Raw genomic sequence first — 16270 nt, forward strand, 5'->3', positions numbered from 1 at the left:
TGTCATACCAAAACGTGACTTTGGCGTGACTTTGTCCATTTCCTGACACAGTTTTGGCCAAACTCAACTTGAGTTTCCTTTCTACCCTGGCAACGGGCTGCTTCACACACTTGGTGATTATCTGTAGCATCAGTTGAATAAGTTCCCTTTCTTTATTTCATAAACATTATACATTGCTTGATTTTTTTTTAATTTTAAAAATCCTTTCAAGATAAACATAAAAAAGAAAATCAAGAAAAAAATTACAACCCTACTTTAAAACATACAAAAGTGAAAATACTAAAACATTAAAATTAACTCAACTTTCTATACATCTGGGTAGGCTTGTTTAAAGAAGAATGTTTATGGCAGGCACCAAAAACAGAGCACAGGGAGTTCCAAAGTTTTTACAAATGCAGAACAGCTATTTTGTTTCACTAGTAGGAGTGCCGATTCTGCCAATCAAAGAGGTCAAGTGGGCACATGTGGGGTAGATAATGTGATGTCGTAGGTAAACTAGTCCCAAGTTGTTAAGGTTACATATGCTAATAATAACACCTTGAAATTGGCCCGGCAGCAAATTAGCAACCAATGCTGAGCACAGGTGTTATATGTGACAGGGCCTGTCAGCAATTGTGCCGCAGCATTCTTCACTAACTGCAGCCGCCTGATCAAGTGCAAGGGAAGGCAGCACAATGCAGTAATCCATTCTTTCAGTAAGTAACACATGAATTACTGTGGCCAGGCATTTGGCCATCAGAAATCACCTCACGTCACCTCAAATGCCATGCTTTGCATTTCACACATTCAGCTGCTAGTCATCAAGTGGTGATGAACTGTGTTTGTGAAATCTCACAATTGCCTTGTGGACAATTGTGGACAATCCAATAAACATGTTCTGCTTGTCATGGCTACAGTTGGAATCTGCTGAAACGGAGAAAGATCACTAGCAAAATATGTGCCATTATGATTTGAGGGGGAGAAATGGAAAAGGTGCTTCTCATCCAGGGCCCTGGAAGAAAGGAAAGGAGGAGACACAGAGACACAGTGTCTATGGAAATGACAGGTCACAATCCATCAGTGTTTTTAGCCAATGAGCGAAGTGAAGAGCTGAAATGGGTAAATGAGTTGTTTGGACACCAGGTAATATCAATCCCTACCAGGGCCATATCGATAAAGGTGCAATTGGAGTAATCGTACCAAGACCCAATTGCTTTCTGGACACAGTGCCCCCAACCCCCACCTCCTTAAAGGACACCATGGCCAGTGGTATTGGAAGCCTCTGAGATGCCAAGAAAAACCAGCAGGGTCACACTCCCCACATCTCTCTCTGGAGATAGAATTTCAATCTGTGACCACTGAGATCTATTCCAAGTTACTCACCAGCACTCTCAGTCTTTATGCCTGCAGTACATATGACCAACTGAAGGGATACAGACCCCACAGGCTGCAGCACCATTGCTAGGAAGCCTCATGAGATCCAGCACCAGTTGCACTTGCTGGTGGCCTGAGCTCCTCCTCCAAAGCTCTTCCAAAGCCATCCTGTTTATGGGATGGGCTTTGGTGGCTGCTAATGCAGACAGCCAATGAATGCTCAAGGCCTCTCATTAGTATGAAAATGCTTCTGGGAGGAAGCGTGAAGAAAGCTGCTAGGCCTCTTGCCCAATAAACACTCTCACGCCGTGTCTTGACTGCCTCAGGAACCTGGCATGAGACCTGGACTTGATGGACCAAAGAGCAGCAAAACTCCTTCCAGCTGTGATACTTAGCATGTAGATAGCACCTCCAGGTGTTCAAAAGGCTTCGAGTGTATGACTACCTTGCTGTAATCATTACAACACTCCTACAAAGCAGGTCACTATCAATCCCATATTACACGAAGGGGGTCAAGGCAGAGAGTAAAGCTACTCTAACAACTCATGCACACTTAGCTTTGCTCCACCATTTCTAGGTACAGATCTCTGCTTTAAAGCTCCCTGCCTGAGTGTTATTTTTTTGTGGGAGGCACTGCTTTCCTCACAAAAGCTTACTCATTACAACTGAATCAGTGCAGATGGCAATCTGTGAAAAACCTGAATGGCCACTTGTTCCGATTCAGCAGTAAAGAGCAGCTTTTCCTTGAGGAAAGTGGCAGGGGTGGGGAAAAACACTCAGACATGGACCAAGAAAGCACAGGCTTGTGCACGGAACACTTGGGGCAAAAAGTGAGTGTGGGTGAGCCCTAAGACTGTAAAGTGAGTTTCTGGAAGAAGGGAGCTTTGAAGTATGGACCTCCTCCAATTGACATACCGTAGCCTAGTGTCTTAGCCACAATCGTATACAAGCCAAAGTACCACAAGCATCTGCTTTGTTCACTAGCCTCTAGCACTGTGGGCAGCTGGATTTGGCCCACTAAATTCTTAACCCTTGCAAAATGATGTTTATTTTCCATCTCAAAGCAACTTCTCTGACTAAAATTCAGGTTAAAAAACACCAAGTGGATGGATAATAAAACATGCTGCGTCTGTTCAAAATGTTTCACGTACATTATTTCAGCAACACTGAACAGCAGTGTAAGGCTTGCCAGTATTATTTTCCCCATAAACACTGAAACAGAGACAAGGAAGGCTTATCTGAGCCTATGTAGTAACATTTATGCTAGAAGTAGGATTTGCATGATGGGTTTCCCGGTTCATAGCTGGACCAGAGAGCACCAGGACTCGCTCTGAGTATTATGATGCCAATTCTAGTGATAAATTATACTTATCATGTATATAGCACATTCAGGGGTTCAAAATGTTTCATTGAAGTAGCAAAGAGCACCAGGGCTTCTTCTGAGTATTATGAAGCATAGCTTAGCCATTGTGCTACAGTTGTTGTCCTAATGCCTTGCCGGATCAGACCAAAAGCCCATCCAACTCAACAGTTTGTCTGCAACAACCACCAGGCTCAGGCAAGACATAAAGATATGGCCTTCTCTTCTTCTGTATTTTCAACAGTGGGCAATAATTATAGGCACGCTGCTCCTGAACATGGAGGTTCCCCATGCCTATAAGAAGCACAGAGTTCTTCTGTAGGTAACACACACCCTGTACAAAGCAATTAACTCAAAATCTGAGATCCCAGCCGAGTAATTCAAAATGTATGTTACCTTCTTTGGCCGCCTCCGATAGCAATGCATCCTGTTCTTTGTTCCTTTGTATCCCATTTGCTCTAATCCAGTAATGCACACAAACCGCACACACAATGATGTCTATGAGAACTCCAGAGGACATCCCCTTGCCCCTAAGCAAGGGTTTAGTGGCAAGGCCTGCATCAGCGAAACAGTCTTACTTCGCTGTTCGGCAGAGGAAGGAGGGCTTGGTAGTTGATGCAAGCACACGGGGTTTTGTAAGCAAGGCATCCGTGAGTGCGGCTCCTTGAGATCCTGCAGGATAAACCAAGGGGGAACCTGGGAAAGGGCTCATAGCCAGCAGAATGTTCAGAAGCCACCGTTGTGGAGTTGTTCTCTCCCCCGTCTTCCTGCATCACATCCGAACAGGGAAATAAAGGAATCCAGCTCTGTTTGCTTACAGATCCTTCTTGAGCCACTCCTTCATTGTGCCTGAGCGGAAGCCAGGACATTGGGCAACTCCGAAGGTCGAGTCTAAACACCAGCAAGCTATGAGTAAGTTGCATTAAAAGTATACAGTATGCCATTTCTATTATTGGAGGGTTTTTTCCTCCTCCCGTGACATCATGATCAGCATCAGGAAATTTCACCACACTGAGGCTGCACTCCATGTTTGTGGCTGCAGCAGACGGTGGGGGAGGGGGGGGAGCACAGGAAAAAGAACAATTGGTTGGTAAATAGGAAACTTTCCACACTGAACAGGGAATGAGCAGAAAGTCACCCAGTTCACATTTGAATACGAACCAACCTAATCTGTGTTTCTGACCAAAATACACAAACTGAAGTGAACCTTTGGAAGTTGAACTCCCCCCCCCCAATTTTGCAGTGCAGCTCTCCAAAGTGTGGAAAAAGTATACATTGAGGGAAAATCTATACAAAAATACATACATTACTGCAAATAATGTACAATATTGCATTATATGCTGGGAAATTGCTTGCAAAAATGCACAAAAAGTGTGCGAAACTTCATGTGAACTTTTTTTTTAAGGAACAAATTGCCAACTGATGCAGAAATGGAAAAATGGGAAACTGAAATGGACAGATCTGTCCGTTTCTGCTGCTGAACCCAGCCACGAGCGGCCTGACACTGACTTGCAAGTCTTGTTCACCATCACGGCCTGTTGCCTTTTGCAGAGGCGACACACATTGAAACTCCAGGCAGTCAACACCAAGGTCACCAAGATGCTTTGGAACACAAGCATCACTTAGGGCAGAGGTTTTCAACCTTTTGAGTCCATGGCTCCCTTGATCAAGTACATTCCTTTTGTCTCTGAGCTACCCCCACCCCTAAGAGAGGATTTACCTGTGGAGCTTATAGCCAGGGCTGTGGCAATAAACAGCTGTGCAAGTCTTTGGGAAGCAGAGACGAAATAGGGCATCAGAGGAGGGAGGGAAGGAAAGAGGGGCAGAGCCCAGTGTTTTCCCCGGCACCCCTGGCCATCATTCAAGGCACCCCAGGGTGCCACAGCACTCTGGTCAATAACCACTGACTTAGGGAGAAGCATTCAAGCAGTAATTATCTTCATGACAACCAATCAGTCTCCTTAGCAAAATGATTGTGCACGATGACCCACTCTCCCTGCTCCACCAACGGGATCCCCTAGATCAGGGCTGAGGAACCGCCTGTCTAATGGATGAGTACAGCCCTTCAAGAATCTCATGCAAGCCTTGGCGACTCTCTCCAAGCCACACTCCCCTCTCCTCAGGCCATGCCCCTCCTCTGGCCCTGCTCAAGTGCTTTTGCCTGTGCAAAATGTATCCTTGGACCGTGGCAATGCTTTTTCCTTGGCTGAAAGGCACGTGGAGGTGTGTGTGTTTCTTTGTGTTTACATGCGTGCACACCTCTACTGCGTGACTGGAATGCAGCCCATGGTACGAAGGCAAAAGACGTTGCCCTGGCTCTGCCCACCTTTGCCTCTCGCCTCACCCACCAGCGGCATGCAGCCCTCTGGCTGAAACACTCCTGCCAAAGACCAGGGTGTTCTCTCCCCCCCCCCCCCCCCGCCATCCCTCAGCTGGGATCTGGGCAGGGCATGTTACATCATGGCAGCTGGAAGGCTAGTGATTTATTAAATGCATTTGGCTGATCATCAAAAAACAATCTAGGTGGTTTAGAAAGCAAAAACAAACACCATACATAGAAAACAAAATACAAAGTATAATACTTAAGACAGTAAAAATCAACGGCATAAAGCTTTCCTTCCAGTGGAGACGGAATAAAACCATGTGCAACTCAGCATAAAAGCACACAAAGAGTTATTTAAAACCACATTTTTGAAAGTGACAGTGCAGGGTTGGTTTTGAAATGCAAACTTGAAAGGCCTGAGTGAATGAAATGCTCTTCATCTGGAATGAATAAGACGATGAAGAATGTCTTAGGTGGGCCTCCCCCGGGGAGGATGTTCTTAGTGATGTTAAATTCTCGAGAATAATCTTCTGTAGAATATTCTCGAGAATATTCTCCAAAAGATTATTCTCGAGAATTTAACATCACAAATTAATAATAATAATATAATAATAATTTATTATTTATACCCTGCCCATCTGGCTGGGTTTCCCCAGCCACTCTGGGCGGCTTCCAACTGAATATTAAAAACAATACAGCATCAAACATTAAAAACTTCCCTAAACAGGGCCGCCTTCAGTTGTCTTTTAAAAGTAAAATAGATGTTTATTGCCTTGACACCTGCTGGAAAGGCGTTCCACAGGACAGGCGCCACTACCGAGAAGTGGTTCCCTGTAACATCACTTCTCGCAGCGAGGAAACTGCCAGAAGGCCCTCGGCACTGGACCTCAGTGTCCGGGCTGGACGATAGGGGTGGAGACGCTCTTTCAGGTATACAGGACCGAGGCCATTTAGGGCTTTAAAGGTCAGCACCAACACTTTGAACAGTCACCAGTCTAGCTGCCCCATTCTGAATTAACTGCAGTTTTTGAGTCACCTTCAAGGGTAGCCCCACATAGAGCACATTGCTCTCAAGCGGGAGATAACTAGAGCATGCACCACTCTGGCAAGACAGTCTGCAGGCAGGTAGGGTCTCAGCCTGCGTGCCAGATGGAGCTGGTAGACAGCTGCCCTGGATACAGAATTAACCTGTGCCTCCATGGACAGCTGTGAGTCCAAAATGACTCCCAGGCTGCGCACCTGGTCCTTCAGGGGCACAGTTACCCCATTCAGGATCAGGGAGTCCTCCACACCAGTACTTATGTCTTGTCGGGATTCAACCTCAATCCGTTAGCCGCCATCCATCCTCCAACCACCTCCAGACACTCACACAGGACTTTCACTGCTTTCACTGGTTCTGATTTGAAAGAGAGGTAGAGCTGGATATCATCTGCATATTGATGAACACCCAACCCCAACCCCTGATGATCTCTCCCAGCAGCTGCATGTAGATTTTAAAAAGCATGGGGGAAAGGACAGAACCCTGAGGCACCCCACAAGTGAGTCTGAACACTCATCCCCACCACCACTTTCTGGACACGGCCCAGGAGAAAGGAGCGGAACCACTATATAACAGTGCCCCCAGCTCCCAGCTCCAGAAGGATGTTATGGTCAATGGTATCAAAAGCCACTGAGAGATCCAGCAGAACTATGAAATAGCTCTCACCTTTTTCCCTAGCCCACCGGAGATCATCGACCAGCGCGACCAAGGCTGTTTCAGTCCCATGGTGAGGCCTGAATCCCGATTGGGAGGGATCCAAATGGTCAGCATCCTCCAGGCATGCTTGGAGTTGTTCAGCAACCACCCGCTCCATCACCTTGCCCAAGAATGGAAGATTTGAGACTGGAGGATAGTTGGCCATATTGGCCGGGTCTAAAGATGTTTCTTTTAAGAAGCGTTTTAATGACTGCCTCTTTCAGTGAGCCTGGGAAGGCTCCCTCACAGAGGGAAGCATTTACCACCCCACAGAGTCCATCGCCCAGCTTGCTTTTATCAGCCAGGATGGACAAAGATCAAGAAGACAGGTGGTCAGTTTCACTTGTCCAAGCAGCCTGTCCACATCGTCGGAGGTAACAGATTGAAATTGATCCCATATAACATGACTAGACAGGACTCCGGCACTCTCCCGCCCCAGCCCTGCAGGAGATCTTGGGGTCCCTACCAGGCCCCAATGACAAAGGTGGTTCCGATAGATTGTGAACCACCTGAAAGAGTCTCCTGGTGTTGTTTTCTGCAAAGTCCACTTGGTGTGCTCAATGTTGAGCTCTAACCCGTGTCCGGTCCGATTCAGAGTGAGTTTTCCGCCACCGGCGCTCTAGCCGTCTCAGTGATTGTTTCATCGCCCTCAGCTCCGGGGAAAACCACGGGGCTGTCCAGGCTCCATGCAATCAGAGAGGGTGCTTCAGAGCCAGGCAGTCAATGGGTCACCAGGGAATCAGCTGAAAGGTGACCCATTGACTGCCTGGCTCTGAAGCACCCTCTCTGATGTATCCCATTTTGTAAAACATTTTGGAAAACATTTGGATCCATTAAATGGCGGGGGCGGAGCATCCAAATTGTTCCGAAAGGAAGGTGCTACTACTGAGAGGTCCCTCATTTTCCTAGCCATCCACCTCACACTGCTTGTCATCCCACATCACCCTGAGGTAGGGATGGGGCCTGGTGGCCTGAGTGCAACCCGGTCCCACTCGGAAGCGGAACCGATCTCTCAAAAGTGCATCCATTCTCTTTCAAACATAAAACAATAGTTCCTTGTGCTGTATACTGCCCTGTGATCCTCAGATGAAGGGTGGTACATAAATCTAATTAAAAATAAATATAAATACAATATTTTCCCTTTCTTTAAAGAGCCACACACATGCTTTAGTGCAGGCACCCCCAAACTTCGGCCCTCCAGATGTTTTGGACTACAATTCCCATCTTCCCCGACCACTGGTCCTGTTAGCTAGGGACCATAGGAGTTGTAGGCCAAAACATCTGGAGGGCCGCAGTTTGGGGATGCCTGCTTTAGTGTGTCAGATTCAAATTCTCCCAGCACCTCCAAGTACAAGGGACTCAAGTTGCAGCACAACAGGGAAGGACCCAAGAGACTTGAGAGTTGCTGCCAGTCAGAGACAATTCATTCATTCCACACAACTAGTTTTTTTATGAAAATGTTCCTCCGTTTCCTATTCGTGGTGCACAGTTTGCTCAAATTTACCTCGAGTTTGCACTTTGGTTTTGGGAAGTGGCATCTCCTTGGTGAATAAGGGAACATGTGACTGTTTATGTTTTTTAATCCGGGAAAATGTGATAATTCACCCAGATACAGCATATGTTCCAGAGCCTGCTGGATCAGGCCAATGGCCCATCTAGTGCAGCCTCTTGATCTCACAGTGGCCATGCAGCAACAGGTATTTGAAGGCACCGTTGCCCCAAGCTGTGAACATAGCTCTCTCTCCTCCATGAATTTGCCTGATCCTTTTTTAAAGCCATAGATTGGTGGTAGCTTGGTGGAAGGTTTTTACTTGAGTTTGATTGGCAACATATTGAATATATTTTGGAAATTGGTTTGTACATTTGTTCTCTATAGGTTTGACTGCCTTTCAAGATATCAATTGGCAGGAAGGTTCCCAAGGTAGGGGTGGTGATTGTTGCTGATGTTTGGAAGCCTGTCACCATTTTGATTCAAGATAGTGGGTGGAAATATCACTCTTGTGTGACTTCACCCATTTTTTGACATGGGGTGGTGGTGGTCATTGAGTTGTTGTTGTTGTTGTTTTTATTTTGATTATATACCTTGTAGTTTAAATTCTGATTTTATCCTAGTTACAGGTAGGTAGCCGTGTTGGTCTGAGTCGAAGCAAAATAAAAAAATTCCTTCAGTAGCACCTTAAAGACCAACTAAGTTTTCATTTTGGTATGAGCTTTCGTGTGCATGCACACTTCGCCAGATACACTGAAACAGAATCCACCAAACCCTTATGTATATTCAGAGGGTGGGGGTGATGGGAATGGGTGATGAGCTGATGGGAGTGGTAAACCTGTAGATGGCTGTTAACGACTGCTGATGACTGCAATTGGTCCTGGGGGGGGGAGCAAGGGCTGAGGCACTAAAGAAAGCTTGATCATGCATAATGAGATAAGAATCCAATGTCTTTATTCATCCCAGGTGGCTCCATGGTTTTAAGCTTGGTAATGAGTTCCAATTCAGCAACTTCTCTTTCCAGTCTGTTCTTGAAATTTTTCTGTAATAAAACAGTTGCTTTGAGATCTTGTATAGAATGTCCTGGGAGATTGAAGTGTTCTCCTACTGGTTTCTCTGTCTTGTGGTTCCTGATGTCAGATTTATGTCCATTTATCCTTTGGCGTAGGGTTTGGCCTGTTTGTCCAATATAGAGAGCTGAAGGGCACTGTTGGCATTTGATGGCATACACAATGTTAGAAGATGAGCAATTAAATAGTCCTGAGATGGTATGTTGGATGTTGTTGATTTTATCCTGTGAACCGCCCTGAAACCTGTGGGCATAGGGCAGTATATATCGCCACCAAACTTGGCATGAGGGTTCCTGAGCTGGGAATGGGGGACTTCATTGACGTTGAGGTACTGGGAGCAATTTTGAATCCAGAAGTGATTTTGTATTGACTTCTCCTGATTTTTTTGCAGGACTGATCCCAGCTCACAAACTGCACTATTGCAGGGGTGGGGAGTTAAAGAATAATGGTTCTCTAAAGGCTATCCAGTATGCTCACAGCAGAGTCAAGGTTTTAACCACCGAGCTTTGAACCATCTCTTAGCCACGTTTGCAAAAAGCGCCCCACCATATTCCATACCTATAAAACCACCTTTTCATTGTCTGCGTATGTGTGCATGTGCTTGAGATCATGGGAACCAGCTAGGTACTGCCTGCCTGGCTGAAAAGAGAAGTCTATCACTGGGCATTGATACTTGACTGGAGATGAAAACACCTCTGCAAAGTAGCTGAACCTCATCAGGCAATATGGGGAAGTTATAAACCTAAACACCACTCTACTCTAAGTGCTGAGCGTGCATGACATGGAGTGTGTGCTTAGTGGGAATCTTATGCAATTGTGGGAAAAGCAAATTGATGTTTAATGTTGCTTAATAGGTTCAGGCATAGGGACCCAGGTGGCGCTGTGGGTTAAACCACAGAGTCTAGGGCTTGCTGATCAGAAGGTCAGCGGTTCGAATCCCTGCAACGGGGTGAGCTCCCGTTGCTCGGTCCCAGCTCCTGCCCACCTAGCAGTTCGAAGGCACATCAAAGTGCAAGTAGATAAATAGGGACCGCTCCGGCGGGAGAGTAAACGGCGTTTCCGTGCACTGCTCTGGTTCGCCAGAAGCAGCTTTGTCATGCTGGCCACATGACCCGGAAGCTGTCTGCGGACAAACACCGGCTCCCTTGGCCTATAGAGAGAGATGAGCGCCGCAACCCCAGAGTCAGACACGACTGGACCTGATGGTCAGGGGGCCCTTTACTTTTAATAGGTTCAGGCAACAAGCAGAGAAGAGACTTCAGCAATGGGCTCAGGCAATGAAGCCTAGTGTGAGGGGGGAGACGCAACAGAAGTATGTTAAGAGTCCCCTTTATTTTATCATTTGGCTGGGGGAGGTATGAAAAGGTCAGCCCATTTAATGAGGAGAGGGACATCTGCTCTTCCTTGGGAAGTTGCAAGAATGTGCTCAAATAAAATGAAATGCAGTGTAATTGCTCAGATTTAATTACTGCTTCATTCCTTTGCAATTCTGCAAGCGTTTGCAGTGGTTGCATTTTTAGTAACCATCAGTGTCGTGTTTCTATAGCTGAGGTTCTTACACCATGCCTGCTGATTAAGTCAAGACCTCATAAATTTTCATTGGCCTTTGTAAACAAGTTGGACAGCTCTTGGTGGTAGGCTAAGATTGTCTAAAGAAAAAAGGACAGAGTTTATTCAGACACTGGAGCAGGTCGATTTCACTTGTGCTCAGTTAGCCACAAAAGTTAGGCGCATGATTTTAAGAGCATGTGCCTTTCCAGACACAACTACTGACTATTGCTAACTCAGGAAGAGGTTTCCAGCTTAGAATGGTTTGTCCCTCCAAAGCAAGATGCAAAACTTTATAAACAATGCTTGTGAGAGACTTGCATTGTTAATATTTTTAAATTCATGTGTCCATCTGAACCACACAGCAGAACTGTGTGTGGCCTGCACTGCTATCAAGTGCTCAGAGGTATTCTGTACTAGTAAGTGTTATTTATATTTTGTTAAATAAAAAGGAAAATAATAAATATAACAAAAATGCACCAAGATTACTCAGATTCTGTGCTAAGAAAAGATGGAGTTTGCACTTTGTATCAATTATACAGATATTTGCATATTTCCACCTTATTTTGCATAACGTATGAAATTGTATTTGCTAGTCAAAAGAAGGGGTGTTTTTTTGGCCTCTCACCTCATTTGTTACTTCCCTGCTCTCCAGAAGTTCCTTAAGTCTGAAGTACTTTCTGGGCATCTCTCCCTTCGAACTACTGAAACGTTATTCAGCTATTAAGTTGTCCCAAAACAGTATTCAGCATAATGACTTGGGATGGACTTTTAAGTAATGATCAAGGAGATGCTTATCCCATTCAAGCTGAAATATCATTCAGATTTTTGGGTATATAGTTACCATCTGCTTACTGTTTTGCTTATTGGCTAGATTTTATTCATTTGCATCAAGTTATTTTTTAATTTATTTGCCTTTTAAAAATTCAGCCATATTTACTCAAAAAGACAATTACTCCAGAGTGAGTCTACATTAGCAAGAGGCTTCAGGACTGCAGGTCCAGGGATGTGTTTTATTCTCATTTCATTATTAGATGCAGCTTTAATGTTCCATGGCATAAGATATTAAAAAACTTAAGGAAATATTTATTGGCAAAGTATTCTTTGCCACAACAAAATTATGTAACCGCTGTTCATATTTACCAGTACTCTGCCATCCTGTGGCAACTATGGACAATTTCAAGTCCCTTGAGGGGAAGGGAGGTAAAGGCCCAGAGCTAGGACTGTGGAAGGAGCACAGAGAGAAGAAATGCCATGGTACATTCAGTAGCAGCACAACCAAACACCTTCACCTGCCCCAGCAGCAACAGAACATATCTCTCCTGTATCGGACTCAACAGCCACAGCAGGCGCTGTAACTCTCCAATGACTTGACTTCACCCCCAAAGATGCACTATTCCACTGCCCACACTAGGGCTTTTGATGCATTGCTTGCACACATCTCTCTTTGCACACACATCCTGACAGCCAAACTGGTTTATCTTCCATAGAGAGGAGTTCCAGAGCAGAGGAGGAAAGGGTGGATGGCGCTCCAAGGAAATGGCACACCTGCCAGCTGTAGCGTCCACCTTCTCAAGCAAGTTAGGCATCCTGGGAGGGCAGAATCTCTTAAAGGCACCCAGAAAGGAAGATGCAAGAAGGGGAGAAATATTTTACACTGGAATCTGCAAGCGAGAATTCTGACAGCAAGCCCCTTTCAACTCTAACTGGTAGAAACCCTTAGCTTTCCCACTGGGAAATTAGAGAAGGTGGTCCTATATTTATAATGTAATTCTCTCCTACAGGACCACCAGTGCTACCACAAAAAGGCGCTAACTCATGAATTACGATTTTGCAATGCTACTGACAAGTGGAGGGGGAGACCACATCCAGAAAACACATGGCTTCTTCATTTTGCCACAAGATTTTATACATCTGAATATGCACCTCCTCAACCTTGTGAGTGCCAGCCGTGGAGAAGAGTCCTCCAGAACTGTCCCCAAGGTCTATGCCCTATGACAGGCACCCCCAAACTGCAGCCCTCCAGATGTTTTGGCCTACAACTCCCATGATCCCTAGCTAGCAGGACCAATGGTCAGGGAAGGTGGGAATCGTAGTCCAAAACATCTGGAGGGCCGAAGTTTGGGGATGCCTGCCCTATGACGTCGTACAACGTGACCTTACATCGTTGAATTGGAAGAGATTAATCTGTCTGTCTAAAGAACATTCGGGTGCATGTATGACTACACCCTTATTCCATTTACTTACCCCAGGTTGTTAGACTAGTTTTAAACTGGCTTCGCTGGTTGGAATCACCCCTTTATTAACTATTTTAAGCATCACATTTTTACTGAGCAATGCCCTACTTACAACTTCATTCATTTGTTCCATTTTTATTTTATTTTTTTTAACTTGCTTTTCCAGGAATCTTCACTCACAAAGGTGGTTCACTACATCATCATATAAAAATAATATACTAATTGTTGAATACAATCATTAGCATTGTAACATAGTTAGCCAACCTTAAAATAACAGGAGGTTCATATGGGTGCAAGTGATCCTTCAGATAACCCAGTCCCAAATTGTTTAAAGCATAAAACCATGACCTTAAACTGGGCCAGAATCAAACAGGCAGCCACACACAGACTGGGTGAAATATAATCTAAATGTCTAGTTTCTACAAGCATTATACTGTAGTGGCCACATTCTGCACCAACCAAAGTTCCCAAATCATTTAAAAATGGAGTCCCATGCTTAACACATTGCAGTAATGTAGCCTGGATGAATCACTGAGGTAAGATTTGCCTTCTCAAAACAAGGCTGCAGCTAGCAAAACAACTAGGGTTGATAAAAAGTGCTCCTGGCCTTTGATACCACCTGACACCCCAAATATAATGCTGAGATCTACCAAACCCCATCCTTGGCTCTCAAGATGGGCAGATTTCCTCGTCTACACTACATACATCTTGCCTAGATTAAGATTTCCACCATGGTGAAAAATAGAGGTAGATAGTTATCTGCATATTTATGATATCTCAGGTCATACCTCCTGGTGACTTTGCCCCCTCGTTTCATGTAGGTTTGGAGGGCCAGTTGCAGGGGCGTCGCAACGGGGGCGGGGGGGCCGCCCCACGCTCCACTCTGTGGGGGGAAGCGGGGGGCAGCTCCCCCTGGCCCCTCCGCACCTCCACTGACGACGGCCACCGTTGCAGAGAGGCCACCCTGGTGCTGCTGACGGAACACCACTGGCTAGTTGAGTCTTGAGGTATGCCAAAGGCCAGTAGCCAAGAAAGGAAAGATAGGTCCTTGAGAACCATCATCCACACTGAATTAGATCTACAGTGTTACCTCGACTTACGAACGACTCAACAACCGAATTTGTTGACTTACGAATGGGGCAAACGGCCGCATGCTTACAAATTACTCGACATCCGAACGGAAACCACGGCAGTTTTAGATAGGGTTTTGTCGACTTACGAGTTTTTAGATGGGGTTGCTTCGACTTACGAATTTTTCCGTTTCCAATGCATTCCTATGGGAAAGCATGTTTCCAATGGCGCTTTCTGACTTACAAATTTTTCGACCTACGAAGGTGCCTTCGGAACGGATTAAATTCGTAAGTTGAGGCACCACTGTACTGCGGCACAGTACCCTCGATCCTCATCCCAGAAAGATATTCTGGAAGGAGAACACAGTGGTACTAGAAACCATTGAGAAGTCAAGGAGAACATTCCTCCCATTCACTTCCCAGTGTAAATCATCTGCCAAGGCAGTTTCTGTCTCAAAACCATGATGGAAGCCAGATTCAAAGTATCCCTCAAGATTTAACAAAACACCACCCACTCCAGTGCCTTCCTTAATAATGGCAAATTACAGACTGAGTGATAGTTTTTCCAAGACATATATTTACATAAACGTACACTTAAAATTTAGGTCAGGTTAGTTTTTCCCAGGGAGGTGACAGCCTTAAGTAGAATGGCAAGATAGAAGAAAGGCTGAGGCTATGACAGGCTTCCTCTACCTCAGCCCTCTAGATCTTTTGAGACTACAGTTTCCATCATCCCTGACCACTGGTCCTGCTAGCTAGGGATCATGGGAGTTGTAGGTGGAAAACATCTGGAGGGCCGAGGTTCAGATCTTTTACCCCAGCAGCAGCACGTGAATTAGAAATGTGCCATGGGAATGGAAAGACTGCAGCATTGGTTGTGAAGCCATCCAAACGTGATAGGAGCACGAAGCAGCCTGTTTATTTAGGGAAACCTTCCTGGAATACAAAAGAGAATTTGCAAGTTGCAAAACATCACTGGAGAGGAGCATGGGTCACCAACCTTCTTAGACCAACAGGTGCATTTTGATTTTTGACACAACATGTATTTTATGCTGTGAACTGCCCTGAGATCTTTGAATGAAGAACGGTACACAAATTTAACAACAACAACAACAACAACAACGCTGTAGTAGCTCTCACAAGGCCTGTGTAACAAGAGAGAGAAAGAGAGAGAATTTACATTGGAAATATCATGTGATGGGAAAAAATGGCAGTCTAGCCTTTCCCCTGATATGCTAGGGTGGTTGGGGGGGGGAATGGGGGTTGATGTTGAGGAGCACTCAATCGTACAATATCCCAGCTGCAGTATGAAGTAATTAGTATAGGAATAGATCTATACTCTTGGTGCAGGTCAAGTTTCAGACCTTAAATGCCTGAAAAGCAACTCTGAGGACCAAAGTAGATGCTATGCCCAAAACCTGGCTTGTACAGCTTGTGATGCACCAAGCCCACTGCAAGGCATTAGGAATCGATGAGTTCAGCAAATCTCCTGGGACAGTATTTAAAAAGGTCAATGTCAAATAGCCGGCAAGCCACAGCACATTACTAATGAACCGCATTCAGGCTGGCCAGTCGCAGACTGTGCAGATCTGCACTGAACAAAAATGGCAGCCCTACACTTGGCTTCCTCTCTCCATCCACAACCAAGCTGGGTGGGAGCAGGAGTTCAAAACATCTGCTGGGTCCCAGGTTGGGGGAGGAAGATCTAGTACAGTGTAATTCAACCCTGGGTTTCCACGTGTTGTTGGACTACAACTCTTGTAAATTGCCCCAACTGGCTGGGCATTGTGGGAGCTCCATTCCAACCTCTGGGAACCCAAAGTTGAAGAAGACTGACATGGGATAACTTGATGCCACACGTTCTACAACTCGCTGCAGTCACTGATATGGAGCCAAGATGGGGGAACGCAGAATATCGTATTAGGACATTTGTACCAGACGCGATGGAGGGAAATTCTTTCCCATTGCACTAAATATGGAATGAAGCACAGCTACGGACTGAGCCTGTATACGAGCAGAAATGCATTTTATTATGGGGGACATAGGGCTGAAAGAAATGGTATGATTTATCGCCAAGGCCTGTGG

General features: G+C 45.5%; 1 protein-coding gene across 2 annotated transcripts in view; it reads right to left on the reverse strand.

The window, feature by feature from the left end:
- ARHGEF5 (Rho guanine nucleotide exchange factor 5) overlaps window positions 1-16270 on the reverse strand; it is a 58267-nt gene that overhangs the window by 39440 nt on the left and 2557 nt on the right. The window contains exon 1 of one of the 2 annotated variants that reach the window (XM_035137796.2): window positions 3110-5481. The exons of the other annotated variant lie outside the window; for it this stretch is intronic. Within the exon in view, the coding sequence (XP_034993687.2) occupies window positions 3110-3166 (57 nt within the window). The 5' untranslated portion in view covers window positions 3167-5481. Of the gene's footprint in view, window positions 1-3109; window positions 5482-16270 lie in introns of those variants that run through there. 2 annotated transcript variants of the gene reach the window in all.

The sequence above is a fragment of the Zootoca vivipara genome, chromosome 5 (assembly GCF_963506605.1).
Source record: "Zootoca vivipara chromosome 5, rZooViv1.1, whole genome shotgun sequence".
NCBI classification, from domain to species: domain Eukaryota; kingdom Metazoa; phylum Chordata; class Lepidosauria; order Squamata; family Lacertidae; genus Zootoca; species Zootoca vivipara.